The sequence below is a fragment of the Pleurodeles waltl genome, chromosome 4_1 (genome assembly GCF_031143425.1).
Source record: "Pleurodeles waltl isolate 20211129_DDA chromosome 4_1, aPleWal1.hap1.20221129, whole genome shotgun sequence".
Taxonomy (NCBI): Eukaryota; Metazoa; Chordata; class Amphibia; order Caudata; family Salamandridae; genus Pleurodeles; species Pleurodeles waltl.
In genome coordinates, this window is record NC_090442.1 from 288,371,697 (window position 1) to 288,390,481 (window position 18,785).

At 48.1% G+C, this 18,785-nt stretch overlaps 1 protein-coding gene across 1 annotated transcript in view; it reads right to left on the minus strand.

The window, feature by feature from the left end:
* Nucleotides 1–18,785, minus strand: part of ZFC3H1 (zinc finger C3H1-type containing) — a 715,283-nt gene that overhangs the window by 154,553 nt on the left and 541,945 nt on the right. The window contains exon 28 of the mRNA XM_069228345.1: nt 10,595–10,705. Coding sequence (XP_069084446.1) covers nt 10,595–10,705 — 111 coding nt within the window. The remainder of the gene's footprint in view (nt 1–10,594; nt 10,706–18,785) is intronic.

Below are 18,785 nucleotides of genomic sequence, written 5' to 3' on the forward strand. Positions count from 1 at the left end.
CTCTGTGAGCTGGCGGGCAACTGAAAGTGACAAAAGAGGGCTTCAAGTATTTAGGTGTTAATGCAACCCTCAATCCTGTTTGAAGCCTAGCAGAAAATATAGTCAAGACTATTACAGACTTTCAAGCAGATACGAAATGATGGAAAACACTTCATCTTATACTTATGGGCAGAGCAGCCCTGTTCTAGATGATTAGCCTCCCCACATTCCTATATATACTGCAAAATACATATTATAAGCTGCCAGATGACCCATTTATCACGGTTGACAGATCTCTATCTGTGGAGTGGAAAGCATCCTAGAATAAGTCTGCAAACGTTACAACTTAATTGTTAAAACGGAGGTCTTGCACTGCTGGATCTTAGGGCATACTATTCGGCTAGCCACCTGTCGGTCATTAGTGATTGGGGCTGTGTAGAGGGGAAGCACCTTACCTAAGCATTGGAAAGGACGCAATTACACTATCTCTATGGAGGGGCGGGAGTGGGATGTTTACTGCCTGCCGCACAAGTGATTACAGAGGTGTGGCATAGAGCCAATGGGTGTATAGGCTGAGTAAATAAAATAGGAGAAACCCTGTTATGGGTGGGCAAGAAACTTAAGGAAATAAACCTGTGTGGCTTCAATGAATGGAATAGCATAGTGTATCCAAGATAGGAGACCTACTGGAGGGAGGAGACCTCAGACCCTTCCCATTGCTCCAAAAGGAATTTCAACTCCTTGACACAGAATACTTTAAGTATCTACAACTGCAACACGCATGGGGAGCGGAAACAATTGCATATGACCTACTGGAATACTTACTGTAGGAAAATGGCTCCCTGTTGCAGTTAACCCCAACTTTTTGCCTGATATTGATGCTGACTTGACTGAGAAGTGTGCTGGGACACTGCTAACCAGGCCCCAGCACCAGTGTTCTTTCACTTAAAATGTACCATTGTTTCCACAATTGGCACACCCCTGCCACACAGATAAGTCCCTTGTGAAAGGTACCAGTGGTACCAAGGGCCCTGTGACCAGGGAAGGTCCTTAAGGGCTGCAGTATGTGTTGTGCCACCCTAAGGGACCCCTCACCTAACACATGCATACTGCCATTGTAGACTGTGTGTGTTGGTGGGGAGAAAAAGACAAAGTCGACATGGCATCCCCCTCTGGATGCCATGCCCACAAAATACTGCCTGTGGCATAGGTAAGTCACCCCTCTAGCAGGCCTTACAGTCCTAAGGCAGGGTGCACAATACCCCAGGTGAGGGCATAGCTGCATGAGCAATATGCCCCTACAGTGTCTAAATCCATTCTTAGACATTGTAAGTACAGTGTAGCCATATTAAGTATATGGTCTGGGAGTGTGTCAAAAACTAACTCCACAGCTCCATACTGGCTACACTAAATACTGGGAAGTTTGATATCAAACTTCTCAGAATAATAAACCCACACTGATGGATTTATTAGAAAATGCACACAGAGGGCATCTTAGAGATGCCCCATGTATTTTACCCAATCCTTCAGTGTAGGACTGACTGGTCTGTGCCTGCCTGCTGCTGAGACACGAGTTTCTGACCCCTGGGGTGAGGGCCTTTGTGTCCTATGAGGCCAGAAACAAAGCCTGCACTAGGTGGAGATGCTTAACACCTCCCCCCTGCAGGAACTGTAACACCTAGCAGTGAGCCTCAAAGGCTCAAGCTTCATGTTACAATGCCCCAGGTCACACAGCCCCCACTTTTGGCAGCAAGTCCAGGGGAGATAATGAGAAAAACAAGGAGGAGTCACCCACCAGTCAGGACAGCCCCTAAGGTGTCCTGAGCTGAGGTGGCCCATGCCTTTAGAAATCCTCCATTTTGATTTTGGAGGATTCCCCCAATAGGATTAGGGATGAGCCCCCCTCCCCACAGGGAAAAGGCACAAAGAGCGTGTAGCCACCCTCAAAGACATAAGCCATTGGCTACTGCCCTCCCAGACCTAAGCACACCCCTAAATTCAGTATTTAGGGGCTCCCCAGAACCTAGGAAACTAGATTCCTGGAACCTGAAGAAACAAGAAGGACTGCTGACCAAAAAGCCTGCAGAGGAGGAGGAAGACAACTGCTTTGGCCCCAGCCCTACCGGCCTGTCTCCAACTTCGAAAACCTGCAACCAGCAACGCATCCAACAGTGACCAGCGACCTATGAAGCCTCAGAGGACTGCCCTGGACTAAAGGACCAAGAAACTCCGGTGGGCAGCGGCCCTGCTCAAAACCAGCTACTTCTTTGCAACAAAGAAGCAACTCCTAAAGACTGCACATTTCCCACTGGAAGCGTGAGACTTTTCACTCTGCACCCGACGCCCCCAGCTCGAGATTCAGAGAACCAACACCACAGGGAGGACTCCCCAGCGACTGCGAGCCCTTGAGTGGCCAGAGATGACCCCCATGAACCCCTACAGTGACGCCTGCAGAGAGAATCCGGACGCTCCCCCTGACTGCGACTGCCTGTAACAAGGGACCAGACGCCTGGAACCAGCACTGCACCCGCAGCCCCCAGGACCTGAAGGAACCGAACCTCAGCGCAGGAGTGACCCCCAGGCGACCCTCTGCCTAGCCCAGGTGGTGACTGTCCTGAGAAGCCCCCCATGTGCCTGCCTGCACCGCTAGAGTGACCCCCGGGTCCCTCCATTGTTTTATATACAAAATCCGACGCCTGCTTTGCACACTGCACCCGGCCGCCCCTGTGCCGCTGAGGGTGTGTTTTGTGTGCCTACTTGTGTCCCCTCCAGTGCTCTACAAAACTCCCCTGGACACAGGTACTTACCTGCTGGCAGACTGGAACCGGAGCACCCCTGTTCTCCATAGGCACTTATGTGTTTTGGGCACCTCTTTGACCTCTGCACCTGACCGGCCCTGAGCTGCTGGTGTGGTAACTTTGGGGTTGCCTTGAACCCCCAACAGTGGGCTGCCTATGCCCCAGGACTGAGACTTGTAAGTGTTTTACTTGCCTCCTAATCTAACCTTTACTTACCTCCCCCAGGAACTGTTGATCTTTGCAGTGTCTACTTTGAAAATAGCTTATTGCCATTTTTACAAAGACTGTATATGATATTGCTTTTATTCAAAGCTCCTACAGTATCTAAGTGAAGTACCTTACATTTAAAATGTTTACTGTAAATCTTGAACTCGTGGTTCTTAAAATAAACTAAGACAATATATTTTTCTATATAAAAACCTATTGGCCTGGAATTGTCTTTGAGTGTGTGTTCCTCATTTATTGCCTGTGTGTCTGCAACAAATGCTAAACACTACCCTCTGATAAGCCTACTGCTTGACCACACTACCACAAAATAGAGCATTAGAATTATCTAATTTTTGCCACTATCTTACCTCAAAGGGGAACCCTTGGACTCTGTGCACACTATTTCTTACTTTAAAATAGAGTGTACAGAGCCAACTTCCTACACTTACCCTTGAAGTTAGGCTATTGATGGGGGAAATACCTGAAAAAGCAGTCTCGACCATATACAAAACCCTTACTAACAATATTCCTGACAGCCTGCGGAAACTCAAGCTCAATTGGGAAGAGGATGTGGGGGAGTTTGAGGAGGTAGACTGGGAGGCTGCACTCATGTTCCCTAGAGAAGTGGCAATTAAGGCCAGGCTCTGACTCATCCAATTCAACATACTCCATAGAATCTATCATGTTAGAGTGCGCTTACATATGATGGAACGAGCATCCTTCCCCCAGTGCCTGTGTTGTAACACTCAGGATGGGAGTTTCTACCATACCTTGTTGGCATGCCTAGTGATGCGTCCATATTGGGGAGTACTGCTGGCTGAATTGGGCAAGATACTTGAGACAGTGATCCCACAGTACCCCAAATACGTGCTTCTGGGCATTCCCAATGATATTAATTTGCTGCGTATGAAACTCTTATTATGCAACCTTGGACTGGTAACCGCAAAAAAAGTGATTTGGCAAGACACTGGGGGGCACCTGAGGTACCAACCCTGAAGGAATGGAAGCGAGGGATGGACTTCTATATGGCAGCAGAAAGGGCGTTTTATGATAGTTGGGGGTGCCTGTGTAAATTCCAGAAAATATGGAGCGAATGGATCAATTATTATGATCTTGAACCAAGACCGGAAATGTTGACATTCATGCTCTCACCACTTCAATGTTAAAATGTTGTATATAAGACAGAAGTTTTGTTCTTCTACTCAAAAACTAATAAATACATTTATTTAAAAAAACGAAAAAATGAAAAAAAAAAAAAAAAACACAGTAAGGCATCTTCAGGCAAAGGCAAAGGTTTTACAGAACGCCAGGCCCATAGCTAGCATCTGGTGAGAGGAAGACTTCAGAGCAGTATCAGCTGACTGCACTGGATGGAGCCTGGGCGCCATCCAGGGTGTACTAATTGATGATGCATGGTGTCATCCATATAGGAACTGCAGCCTAACTAACCACTCTGTTGGCACTGTTGCCTCAAAAAGGTCACAGAAAGAGTCCCATGTTTAAGTTTGCACCTGGAACTACTGCAATAAAATCACATAACACGGTGAAGCCACTAGAATGAAAATGTCACTTACCCAGTGTACATCTGTTCGTGGCATCAGTCGCAGTAGATTCGCATGTTCTGCAATAGCTCGCCATCTGGTGTTGGGCCGGAGTGTTACAAGTTGTTTTTCTTCGAAGAAGTCTTTCGAGTCACGGGACCGAGTGACTCCTCCTTTTGTCTCCATTGCGCATGGGCGTCGACTCCATCTTCGATTGTTTTTCCCCGCAGAGGGTGAGGTAGGAGTTGAATTGTAGTAATAGTGCCCATGCAATGGAGTGACTAAGTATGCACTTATTTAAGGTTGAGATGATACATATATAAATAATTGAAGGTAACTTCCAAACTGCTACAGGCTCCCGGGGAGGCGGGTGGGCACATGCGAATCTACTGCGACTGATGCCACGAACAGATGTACACTGGGTAAGTGACATTTTCAGTTCGATGGCATCTGTCGCTGTAGATACGCATGTTCTGCAATAGACTAGTAAGCAGTTATTTCCCCAAAAGCGGTGGATCAGCCTGTAGGAGTGGAAGTAGTCTGAAATAATGTCCTTAATACAGCTTGACCTACTGTGGCTTGTTGTGCGGATAACACGTCTACACAGTAGTGCTTGGTGAATGTGTGAGGCGTAGACCATGTGGCTGCCTTACATATTTCTTGCATTGGGATGTTTCCTAGAAAGGCCATGGTAGCACCTTTCTTTCTGGTTGAGTGTGCCCTTGGTGTAATGGGCAGCTGTCGTTTAGCTTTAAGGTAGCAGATTTGGATGCATTTAACTATCCATCTGGCTATACCTTGTTTTGAAATTGGGTTTCCTGCATGAGGTTTTTGAAATGCAATAAAGAGTTGTTTAGTCTTTCTGATGTTCTTTGTTCTGTCAATGTAATACATTAATGCTCTTTTGACATCTAATGTATGTAGTGCCCTTTCAGCTACGGTATCTGGCTGTGGAAAGAACACCGGAAGTTCCACTGTTTGATTTAGATGGAACGGTGAAATAACCTTTGGCAAAAATTTAGGATTGGTCCTTAGGACGACTTTATTTTTGTGTAGTTGTATAAAAGGTTCCTGTATAGTAAACGCCTGAATCTCGCTTACTCTTCTCAGGGAAGTAATGGCGATGAGAAATGCCACCTTCCAGGTTAGGAACTGTATGTCGCAGGAGTGCATGGGTTCAAAAGGTGGACCCATAAGTCTAGTTAGGACAACATTTAGGTTCCATGAAGGAACAGGTAGTGTTCTTGGTGGTATAATTCTCCTAAGGCCCTCCATGAATGCTTTAATGACTGGTATTTTATATAGGGAAGTTGAATAGGTAGTCTGCAGGTATGCAGATATTGCTGCAAGGTGAATCTTAATGGAAGAGAAAGCTAGGTTAGATTTTTGTAAGTGAAGCAAGTAACCCACTACATGTTCTGGAGTTGTGTGTAATGGTTGTATTTGATTAATATGGCAGTAGCAAACAAACCTCTTCCATTTACTTGCATAGCAGTGCCTGGTGGATGGCCTTCTTGCTTGTTTTATGACTTCCATACATTCTTGGGTAAGTTGTAAGTGCCCGAATTCTAGGATTTCAGGAGCCAGATTGCTAGATTCAGCGATGCTGGATCTGGGTGTCTGATCCTTTGGTTGTGCTGTGTCAACAGATCTGGCCTGTTGGGCAATTTGATGCAGGGTACCACTGATAGGTCTAGCAGCGTTGTGTACCAGGGTTGCCTTGCCCAAGTTGGTGCTATTAATATGAGTTTGAGTTTGCTTTGAGTGAGTTTGTTTACCAGGTAAGGAAGGAGAGGGAGAGGAGGAAAAGCGTAAGCAAATATCCCTGACCAGTTCATCCATAGGGCATTGCCTTGGGATTGTTTGTGTGGGTATCTGGATGCGAAGTTTTGGCATTTTGCGTTCTCCCTTGTCGCAAACAAGTCTATCTGAGGTGTTCCCCAGAGTTTGAAATAAGTGTTCAGTATTTGGGGGTGAATTTCCCATTCGTGGACCTGTTGGTGATCTCGAGAGAGATTGTCTGCGAGTTGATTTTGTATCCCTGGTATAAACTGTGCAATTAGGCGAATTTGGTTGTGAATTGCCCAATGCCAAATTTTTTGTGCTAACATGCTTAACTGCGTGGAGTGCGTCCCTCCCTGCTTGTTTAGATAATACATTGTTGTCATGTTGTCTGTTTTGACGAGAATGTATTTGTGAACTATTATTGGTTGGAAAGCTTTTAGTGCTTGAAAAACTGCAAGAAGTTCTAGGTGATTGATATGCAGTTTTGTTTGATGTACGTTCCATTGTCCTTGTATGCTGTGTTGATCGAGGTGTGCTCCCCACCCTGTCATGGAAGCATCTGTTGTTATTACGTATTGTGGCACTGGGTCTTGGAAAGGCCGCCCCTTGTTTAAATTTATGTTGTTCCACCACAGAAGCGAGAGGTAAGTTTGGCGGTCTATTAACACCAGATCTAGAAGGTGACCCTGTGCTTGAGACCACTGTGATGCTAGGCATTGTTGTAAGGGCCTCATGTGCAGTCTTGCGTTTGGGACAATGGCTATGCATGATGACATCATGCCTAGGAGTTGTAATACCATCTTTGCTTGTATCTTTTGTGTTGGATACATGCGTTGTATGATGGTGTTGAAATTTTGAATTCTTTGTGGACTTGGAGTGGCTACTCCTTTTGATGTGTCTATTATGGCTCCCAGGTATTGTTGTACCTTGCGTGGCCGAATTTTGGATTTTGTGAAATTGACGGTGAACCCTAGTTTGAAGAGGGTTTGTATGATATGATTTGTGTGATTTGAGCACTCTATTAACGAATGGGCCTTGATTAGCCAGTCGTCTAGATATGGGAACACATGTATTTGCTGCCTTCTGATGTGTGCAGCGACTACCGCTAGACATTTGGTAAAGACTCTTGGTGCGGTTGTTAATCCGAAAGGCAGTACCTTGAATTGGTAATGTATTCCTTTGAATACAAACCTTAGGTATTTCCTGTGCGATGGGTGAATTGGTATATGGAAATAAGCATCCTTGAGGTCTAAAGTTGCCATGTAGTCGTGCAGCTTTAGCAATGGCAATACTTCTTGTAGTGTGACCATGTGGAAGTGGTCTGATTTGATGAAAGTGTTGACTACTCTGAGGTCTAGGATTGGTCTCAGTGTTTTGTCCTTCTTTGGTATCAGAAAGTACAGTGAGTAAACTCCTGTGTTTATTTGTGTGTTTGGCACTAATTCGATTGCATTCTTTTGCAATAGTGCCTGCACTTCTATCTCTAGGAGATTGGAATGGTGTGTTGTTAAATTTTGTGCTTTTGGTGGTATGTTTGGAGGGAACTGTAGAAATTCTATGCAGTAACCATGTTGGATAATTGCTAGAACCCAAGTGTCTGTAGTGATTTTCTCCCATGCTCTGTAATAATGACCTATTCGTCCCCCCACTGGTGTTGTGTGGAGGGGGTGAGTGACATGTGAGTCACTGTTTAGTAGTAGGGGTTTTGGGGCTTTGGAATCTTCCTCTATTTCTAGGGAATTGCCCTCCTCTATATTGTCCCCGAAAACCTCCTCTATACTGTCCTTGGTAACTGGACGGTGTGGCTTGTGAGGTGCTGGCTTGTGTGCTTTGACCCCGAAACCCCCCTCGAAAGGGCGTTTTACGGAATGAGCTGTAATTCCCTCTGCTCTGCGGGGAGTAGAGTGCGCCCATGGCTTTGGCAGTGTCCGTATCTTTTTTGAGTTTCTCAATCGCTGTGTCCACTTCTGGACCGAACAGTTCTTTTTCATTAAAAGGCATATTGAGAACTGCTTGTTGAATCTCTGGTTTAAATCCAGACGTTCGGAGCCATGCATGCCTTCTGATAGTTACAGATGTATTAATTGTCCGTGCAGCTGTATCTGCAGCGTCCATGGAGGAGCGGATCTGGTTGTTGGAGATGGCCTGTCCCTCCTCAACCACTTGTTTTGCCCTATTTTGGAAGTCTTTGGGCAGATGTTCAATGAGATGTTGCATCTCGTCCCAGTGGGCTCTGTCATAGCGCGCAAGTAGTGCCTGGGAGTTCGCGATGCGCCACTGGTTTGCAGCTTGTGCTGCGACTCTTTTACCAGCTGCATCAAACTTGCGGCTTTCTTTATCTGGGGGTGGTGCATCTCCAGATGTGTGAGAGTTGGCCCTTTTCCTAGCTGCTCCTACAACAACAGAGTCTGGTGGCAGCTGTGTTGTGATGAAAGCCGGGTCTGTAGGAGGCGGCTTATACTTTTTTTCCACCCTTGGTGTGATTGCCCTACTTTTGACCGGGTCCTTAAATATGTCTTTTGCGTGCCGGAGCATACCAGGGAGCATAGGCAGGCTTTGGTAGGAGCTGTGGGTGGAGGAGTGTGTTGAACAAGAAATCATCCTCGACCTGTTCTGAGTGGAGGCTTACGTTGTGAAATTGTGCTGCTCTAGCCACCACCTGAGAGTACGCGGTGCTGTCTTCTGGTGGAGATGGTTTTGTAGGGTATGCCTCTGGGCTGTTATCTGACACTGGGGCGTCGTATAGGTCCCATGCGTCCTGGTCTTGGTCACCCTGGCTCATGGTGGTGTGAGCTGGGGAGTGTGATGGCGTTTGTGCTGGTGAAACGTTAATCACGGGCGGAGGAGAGGGTGGTGGTGTAACTCTTTTCACCACTTTTGGTTGTGGTGCTTGTTCCGTCTGGAACTCCAACCTTCTCTTTCTCCTAATGGGGGGAAGGGTGCTTATTTTTCCTGTCCCCTGCTGAATGAAGATACGCTTTTGCGTATGGTCCGCATCAGTTGCTTGTAGCTCTTCCTCAAACCTATGCTTCTGCATTTGGGAGGTTAGCGAGTGCTCTTCTGTATAAGAGCCTGAAGCTGGGTCGCTTGCAGTTTGTTTCGGCGTCGAAACTTTGTCTGCGTGTTTTTTCGGCTCCGAGGTGACTTTTTTCCTTTTCGGGGCCGAAACCTCTCGGCGTCGATCTGTTTCGGTGCCGCTGTCTCGGCGTCGAGCCGTGTCCACACCGGCATCTCGGTGTCGAGGCTTGTCTCCAGCACTTTCTCGGTCCCGAGAAGGCTGCGTGCCGGTGTCTCGACCGGAGTCGGACGATCTCGGCACTGTTTGGGCCTTTTTCGGTGCCGACGGTCGGTCACCGATTTTATGGGTTGAGCCATGGCCTGGTGGCAGTGGCGTCCCCTGGGCCTTGTAAATGTTTCTTTGTGTGGTTTTCGACGTCTTACTCACGGTTTGTGTATCGTCGAATCCTTCGGAGTCTGAGTCTTGGATCGAGAAGGTACCTTCCTCTTCCTGTTCCTCGAACTCCCGTCGGGCTGTCGGTGCGGACGCCATTTGAAGTCTTCTGGCTCGACGGTCTCGGAGTGTTTTTCGGGACCGGAACGCACGACAGGCCTCGCAGGTGTCTTCGCTGTGCTCAGGTGACAGGCACAGGTTGCAGACCAAGTGTTGGTCTGTGTAGGGGTATTTATTGTGGCATTTGGGGCAGAAACGGAACGGGGTCCGTTCCATCGGCGTTCTTCAGCACGCGGTCGGGCCGACCAGGCCCCGACGGAGGATCGAAAAATTACCCCGAAGGGCACCGGAGCTCTTCGATCTTCGATGCGGTGTTGAATGTAAGTATGCCGATCCCGAACGCAACAATACCGACGAAAATCTTCCGAAATTAACTATTTTTTCTGTTCCGAAACTCGGAGCGACAGGAACACGTCCGAACCCGATGGCGGAAAAAAAACAATCGAGGATGGAGTCGACGCCCATGCGCAATGGAGACAAAAGGAGGAGTCACTCGGTCCCGTGACTCGAAAGACTTCTTCGAAGAAAAACAACTTGTAACACTCCGGCCCAACACCAGATGGCGAGCTATTGCAGAACATGCGTATCTACAGCGACAGATGCCATCGAACACTGCATTACCTGAACAGGACAGTACTCTAAATCACATAAAGACATCAAACCTACTTAATTTGTTTGCAGCACGTTAATGCTAAGGTTTGAAGTACCAAATGTTTGAAATGCTAGAACCAATGTCACAAAGTTTTCTCACATGACAAGCACAACCATCTTACCAATAGATAAGCCACAAGTAGGGGTTTTGCTGGTTTAAGAATTCTTCAGTAAGACCTTCTTTGAATGGTGGTGATTTAAAGTCCAGGTCCATCGGAAAATTTAAGAGATCACTAGGAAATAAAATATGGAAATGTTAAATGAATATCTACTTTACAAAGAAACAATAACACTGTTCTATAATTAAAGATGGAGAATGAATTTGCAAGCTAGCATTTATGAGAATGCCACTTATCTCAAAGTAAGATAAAGGTTACTTACCTTGTAACAAAATGGGTTTTTAACTTGCAGGAGTAGTTTAGAGCTTGAAGAATATTTTGGATTCACAAGCTGCATTCTTCTGCAATCCAGAGGTTGGGTCTGGAATTGTTTCTTTTTAGTCTTTCTTTTCTCTGTGGGTGACATCAACTATCTGGTGCTGTCAATTTTTATCATTATTCCCTTATATGCATGCTACCTCCATATCCAGGCTCCAAATCGCCTACATTTTTTTTTGGGGGGGGGGGGGGGGGGGAGGGGCGAGTGGAGAGAATTGGGAGATTCACATGTTAATCAAGAAAATTATTCAAGGTGCAAAACCACTCCAATAGTTACTTAACTATTCCATTTTGGACTGTGAATCTTTTTTCAATTCACATACTGTGTGTATATTCTATGGCAGCATTCTCTCTTCTTGGGAGGCTGGGCTAAAATGAGTGAGCATTTGCAAACAGTTATCTTAGTACTGTCCCTCCCCCTGCAGGAACTGTAACACCTGGTGGTGAGCCTCAAAGGCTCACCCCCTTTGTTACAGCGCCACAGGGCATCCCAGCTAGTGGAGATGCCCGTCCCCTCCAGCCACAGACCCACTTTTGGCAGCAAGGCCGGAGGAGTTAATGAGAAAAACAAGGAGGAGTCACTGGCCAGTCAGGACAACCCCTAAGGTGTCCTGAGCTGAGGTGACTGACTTTTAGAAATCCTCCCCCAATAGGATTAGGGATGTGCCCCCCTCCCCTCAGGGAGGAGGCACAAAGAGGGTGTAGCCACCCTCAGGGCTAGTAGCCACTGGCTACTAACCCCCAGACCTAAACACACCCTTAAATTGAGTATTTAGTGGCCACCAGAACCTAGGAAAACAGATTCCTGCAACCTGAAGACGAAGGACTGCTGACCTGAAGCCCTGAAGAGAAGATGGAGACACCAACTGTTTTGGCCCCAGCCCTACCGGCCTGTCTCCCCACTTCAAGAAAAACTGCAACAGCGACGTGTCCCGCAGGGTCCAGCGACCTCTGAAGCCTCAGAGGACTACCCTGCATCTAAAAGGACCAAGAACTCCCGAGGACAGCGGCCCTGTTCCAAAGAAACTTCAACTGTGCAACAAAGAAGCAACTTTTAAAAGACCACACGTTTCCCGCCAGAAGCATGAGAATTTCCACTCTGCACCCGACGCCCCCGGCTCGATCTGCGGAGAACCAACACTACAGGGAGGACTCCCCGGCGACTGCGACCCTGTGAGTAGCCAGAGTTGAGCACCCCCCCTCCCCCCAGCGACGCCTGCAGAGGGAATCCAGAGGCTCCCCTGACCGCGACTGCCTGCTTCCAAGAACCCAACGCCTGGTAAAGACACTGCACCCGCAGCCCCCAGGACCTGAAGGATATGACCTCCAGTGCAGGAGCGACCCCCAGGTGGCCCTCTCCCTTGCCCAGGTGGTGGCTACCCTGAGGACCCCCCCTTGCCTGCCTGCTTTGCTGAAGAGACCCCTGGGTCTCCCATTGAAACCTATTGCAAACCTGACGCCTGTTTGCACTCTGCACCCGGCCGTCCCCGTGCCGCTGAGGGTGTACTTTTTGTGCTGACTTGTGTTCCCCCCTGGTGCCCTACAAAACCCCCCTGGTCTGCCCTCCGAAGACGCGGGTACTTACCTGCTGGAAGACTGGAACCGGGGCACCCCCTTCTCCATTGAAGCCTGTGTGTTTTGGGCACCACTTTGACCTCTGCACCTGACCGGCCCTGAGCTGCTGGTGTGGTAACCTTGGGGTTGCCCTGAACCCCCCCCACCCCCCAACGGTGGGCTACCTTGGACCCAACTTTGAAACCTGTAGATGGTTTACTTACCAGCAAAACTAACAAATACTTACCTCCACCAGGAACTGTTGAAATTTGCACTGGGTCTAGTTTTAAAATAGCTTATTGCCATTTTTGCCAAACCTGTACATGCTATTTTGCTGATTCAAAGTTCCTATGATACCTAAGGGAAGTACCTTTCATTTGAAGTATTGATTGTAAATCTTGATCCTGTGGTTCTTAAAATAAACTAAGAAAATATATTTTTCTATATAAAAACCTACTGGCCTGGAATTGTCTGAGTGTGTGTTCCTCATTTATTGCCTGTGTGTGTACAACAAATGCTTAACACTACCCTCTGATAAGCCTACTGCTCAACCACACTACCACAAAACAGAGCATTAGAATTATCTTTTTGCCACTATCTTACCTCTAAGGGAAACCCTTGGACTCAGTGCATGCTATTTCTCAATTTGAAATAGTACATACAGAGCCAACTCCCTACAATATATTCATAGTGTGCCCCAGTCCTGATTACCTTTGCACTACTGATAGCTATAGGAAAGTAGCCCCTTTCTGACATAGTTACCCCCATTTTGTTCCTGGTGTCAGTGCGCTTAGACTGTAGTACACTGGGATTCTGCTAACCAGGACCTCAGGGTCAGTGTCCTCTCCCCTACATTTAGCTGGTAAGTAACTTTTATACCCCACCACTGGCATACTGGTACACTCATGTGAAGACCCTAGTATATGGTACCTAGGTACCCAGGACATTGGTACACCAGGGGTCTCCCATGGGCTGCATTTATTGTACCAACCATGGAAGCCCCTGCAAACTGACTATAGGCCTGCTACTGCAGCCTGTGCATAATGGTCCATGCACCTTTCACCCCAGATATAAGGTTTATCTTGTATCACATTCACTGCACTCTGACACTGTAAATCACCCCTAAGGTAGGCCCTTCAGCCCAAGGGCAGGGTGCATGGGTCTAAGTGTGAGTGTACACCTGCATGAGCAGAGGTGCCCCTATATAGCCCAGACTCCATTTTCTGGGCTTTTTAAGTGTGGGGGAAGCCATCTTAAGGTATGTAGTGGACACTGGTCAACACGAGATGTCCAGCTACATAACAGCTTCACAGAACCTAGTAATGTGTTGTATGAAACCTAAGGGAATCCTGCAAATACACCAATTCCAGTGCTAGGTGCATGTGTAAGGAAATGCCTCCTTGGCATGGTTACCCCCTAACTTTTTGCCTTTGCTGATGCTAAGTTTTGATTGAAAGTGTGCTGGGACCCTGCTAACCAGGCCCCAGCACCAGTGTTCCTTCCCTAAACTGTACCTTTGCTTCCACAATTGGCACAGCCCTAGCACTCAGATCAGTCCCTTGTAACTGGTACCCCTGGTACCAAGGGCCCTAGTGCCAGGGAAGGTCTCTAAGGGCTGCAGCATGTCTTATGCCACCCTGGGGTCCCCTCACTCAGCACATGAACACTGCTTCACAGCTTGTGTGTGGTGGTGGGGAGAAAAAGACTAAGTCGACGTGGCACTCCCCTCAGAGTGCCATGCCAACCTTACACTGCGCCTGTGGCATAGGTAAGTCACCCCTCTAGCAGGCCTTAGAGCCCTAAGGCAGGGTGCACTATACCACAGGTGAGGGTATATGTGCATGAGCCCTATTCCCCTACAGAGTCTAAGCAAAACCTTAGATATTGTAAGTGCAGGGTCTGGGAGTTTGTCAAACATGAACTCCACAGTTCCATAATGGCTACACTGAAATCTGGGAAGTTTGGTATCAAACTTCTCAGCACAATAAATGCACACTGATGCCAGTGTGCAATTTATTGTAACATACACCTAGAGGGCATCTTAGAGATACCCCCTTAATACCAATCCGACTTCTAGTGTGGGGCTGTTCAGTTTCTGCCAGCCTGCCACACACCAGGCATATTGCTGGCCACATGGGGAGAGTGCCTTTGTCACTCTGTGGCCAGGAACAAAGCCTGCACTGGGGGGAGGTGCTTCACACCCCTCCCTGCAGGAACTTTAACACCTGGCGGGGAGCCTCAAAGGCTCACCCCCTTTGTTACAGCTAGTGGAGATGCCCGCCCCTCTGGCAACTGCCCCCACATTTGGCAGCAAGATGGAGGAGATAATTAGGAAAACAAGGAGGAGTCACCCACCAGTCAGGACAGCCCCTAAGGTGCCCTGAGCTGAGGCCACCCCTGCCTTTAGAAATCCTCCAACTTAGTTCTGGAGGATTCCCCGAATAGGATTAGGGATGTGCCCTCCTCCCTCTGCCACCCTCCAGGACAGTAACCATTGGCTACTGCCCTCCCAGACCTAAACACACCACTAAATCTAGTATTTAGGGGCACCCCAGAACCCAGGAAATCAGATTCCTGCAACCTGAACTACAAAGAAGGACTGCTGACCTACAGGCCTGCAGAGAAGACAGATGACGACAAATGCTTTGGCCCCAGCCCTACCAGCCTGTCCCCAGAGTCAACCAGTGACGCATTCAACAGGGACCAGCGACCTCTGAAGCCTCAGAGGGCTGCCCTGACCTCCAGGACCAAGAAACTCAAGTGAGCAGCGGCTCTGCTCAAAAACAGCTACATCTTTGCAACAAAGAAGTAACTTTCAAAGAACTCACTCTTCCCTCCGGAAGCGTGAGACTTCACACATCTGCACCCGACGCCCCCGGCTCGAGATCCAGAGAACCAACACCACAAGGAGGACTCCCCGGCGGCTGCGACCCCGTGAGTAGCCCGAGACGACCCTCCTGTACCCCCACAGCGACGCCTGCAGAGAGAATTCAGAGGCTCCCCCTGACCGCGACTACCTGTAACAAGGGACCAGACGCCTGGACCAAGCACTGCACCCGCAGCCCCCAGGACCAAAAGGAACCGAACCTCAGTGCAGGAGTGACCCCAAGGCAACCCTCTGCCTAGCCCAGGTGGTGGCTGTCCCGAGAAGCCCCCCTTGTGCCTGCACCGCTACAGTGACCACCCGGGTCCCCCCATTGTTTCCTATCTAAAACCCGACGCCTGCTTTGCACACTGCACCTGGCCTCCCCTGTGCCGCTGAGGGTGTGTTGTGTGCCTACTTGTGCCCCCCCAACCCCCAGTGCTCTACAAAACCACCCTGGTCTGCCCCCCGAGGACGTGGGTACTTACCTGCTGGCAGACTGGAACCGGCGCACCCCTGTTCTCCATAGGCGCCTATGTGTTTTGTGCACCTCTTTGACCTCTGCACCTGACCGGCCCTGACCTGCTTGTGTGGTAACTTTGGGGTTGCCTTGAACCCCCAACAGTGGGCTGCCTATGCCCAGGAACTGAGACTTGTGTTTTACTTACCTGAAAAACTAACCTTTACTTACCTCCCCAGGAACTGTTGATCTTTGCACTTTGTCCACTGTTAAAATAGTTTATTGCCATTTTAACAAAAACTGTATATGATATTGCTTTTATTCAAAGTTCCTAAATTAACTGTGTGAAGTACCTTGCATTTTATGTGTTTACTTCAAATCTTGAACCTGTGGTTCTTAAAATAAACTAAGAAAAAATATTTTTCTATATAAAAACATATTGGCCTGGAATTGTCTGAGTGTGTGTTCCTCATTTATTGCCTGTGTGTGTACAACAAATGCTTAACACTACCCTCTGATAAGCCTACTGCTCGATGACACTACCACAAAATAGAGCATTAGAATTTTCTAATTTTGCCACTATCTTACCTCTAAGGGGAACCCTTGGACTCTGTGCACACTATTTACTTTGAGATAGTATATACAGAGCCAACTTCGTACACTAGTGTAATGATTTATTCAGATCAGTAAAATATTTGTTTCCAGCACACAGAAATAACAAAATGCTTCATTTCTGTTTCTAATTCGGATATATTCTGAAATACTTAGTTCATTTAAATGTTGTCATGTTTCCTACGCCCAGTAGCCAGCAAGATTGTCACATAAATGCGCTCACTTTGAAGTCAGCAAAAGAAAAGTAGACTTGTGCTCTCGATAGGACCACACCGACATTTGACCTCTGTCTGAATGCACAGCAAATGTGACGAAATAAGAACAAGATTTACAGGCCTGGTTACACAAAGGGACCACTCGGTAGGATACTGTAAATAAGCTTTTAACAAGGGAAATAACAAAATCAAGGTAAACAGCTTAAAACAAAGCCAGCAAAGCAAGAAAATGTGAGTTACAAACTGTAGGAAAGTGCCCCCCTTTGGCATGGTGACTCTCCCACCTTTTGCCTGGTCGTATTCTAACTTAAATGAGTGTGTGCAGGGATCCTGCTAACCAGGCCCAATCACCGGTGTTCTTTCCCTAAACTGCACAATTGTTTCCACAACTGGCACACCTGTGGCACACAGTTAGGTCCCTTGTAAAAGGTACCAGTGGTACCAAGGGCCCTGTGGCAAGAGATGGTCTCTAAGGGCTGCAGCATGCATTATGCCGCCCTAAGGGACCCCTCACCAAACACATGCACAATGCCACAGCAGATTGTGTGTGAAAAGGTAAAGTCAACAGGACACCCCTACCTGGGTGCCATGTCTACAAAACACTGCCTTGGGCATAGATAAGTCACCTGTCTAGCAGGCCTTACAGCCCTAAGGCAAGGGGCACTATTCCACAGGTGATGGCACAGCTGCATTAACAATGTGCCCCTACAGTGTCCAAGTCCGTTCTTAGACATTGTAAGTGCAGCGAAGCCATAATGAGTGCATGGGCTGGGAATTTGTCACTAAGAACTCCACGGCTCCATGATGGCTGTACTGAATGTTGAGAAGTTTGGTATCAAATTTCTCAGTTCAATAAACCCACAGTAATGCTAGTGCCTGATTTATTGAAAAATGCACACAGAGGACATCTTAGAAATGCCCCCTGAAATTCAACCAACTCTCTAGTGCATGGCTGACCAGTCTCTGCCAGTCTGCCACCAACAGACAAGTTACTGACCCCCATGAGGTGAGAGCCTTTGTGCTCTTGGGAGTCAGAGACAAAGCCTACTGTGGGTGGAGGTGATTCATTGCAGTCCCAAACACCCGCCCCCCCTTTTGCAGGAACAGTAACACTTGGCGGTGAGCTTCAAGGTGTCCTGTGTAAAGAAATGGCTCCCTGTTGCAGTTACCCCCCACTTTTTGCCTGATACTGATGCTGACTTGACTGAGAAGTGTGCTGGGACCCTGCTAACCAGGCCCCAGCACCAGTGTTCTTTCACCTAAAATGTACCATTGTCTCCACAATTGGCACAACCCTGGCACCCAGGTAAGTCCCTTGTAACTGGTACCCCTGGTACCAAGGGCCCTGATGCCAGGGAAGGTCTCTAAGGGCTGCAGCATGTCTTATGCCACCCTAGGGACCCCTCACTCAGCACAGACACACTGCTTGCCAGCTTGTGTGTGCTGATGGGGAGAAAATGACTAAGTCGACATGGCACTCCCCTCAGGGTGCCATGCCAACCTCCCACTGCCTGTGGCATAGATAAATCACCCCTCTAGTAGGCCTTACAGCCCTAAGGCAGGGTGCACTATACCACAGGTGAGGGCATATGTGCATGAGCACTATGCCCCTACAGTGTCTAAGCAAAACCTTAGACATTGTAAGTGCAGGGTAGCCATAAGAGTATATGGGCTGGGAGTCTGTCAAAAACGAACTCCACAGCTCCATAATGGCTACACTGAATACTGGGAAGTTTAGTATCAAACTTCTCAGAATAATAAACCCACACTGATGCCAGTGTTGGATTTATTAAAAAATGCACACAGAGGGCATCTTAGAGATACCCCCTGTATTTTACCCAATTGTTCAGTGCAGGACTGACTGGTCTGTGCCAGCCTGCTGCTGAGAGACGAGTGTCTGACCTCATGCGGTGAGAGCCTTTGTGCTCTCTGAGGACAGAAACAAAGCCTGCTCTGGGTGGAGGTGCTTCACACCTCCCCCCTGCAGGAACTGTAACACCTAGCAGTGAGCTTCAAAGGCTCAAGCTTCGTGTTACAATGCCCCAGGGCACTCAAACTAGTGGAGATGCCCGCCTCCTGGACCCAGCCCCCACTTTTGGCGGCAAGTCCAGGAGAGATAATGAGAAAAACAAGGAGGAGTCACTGGCCAGTCAGGACAGCCCCTAAGGTGTC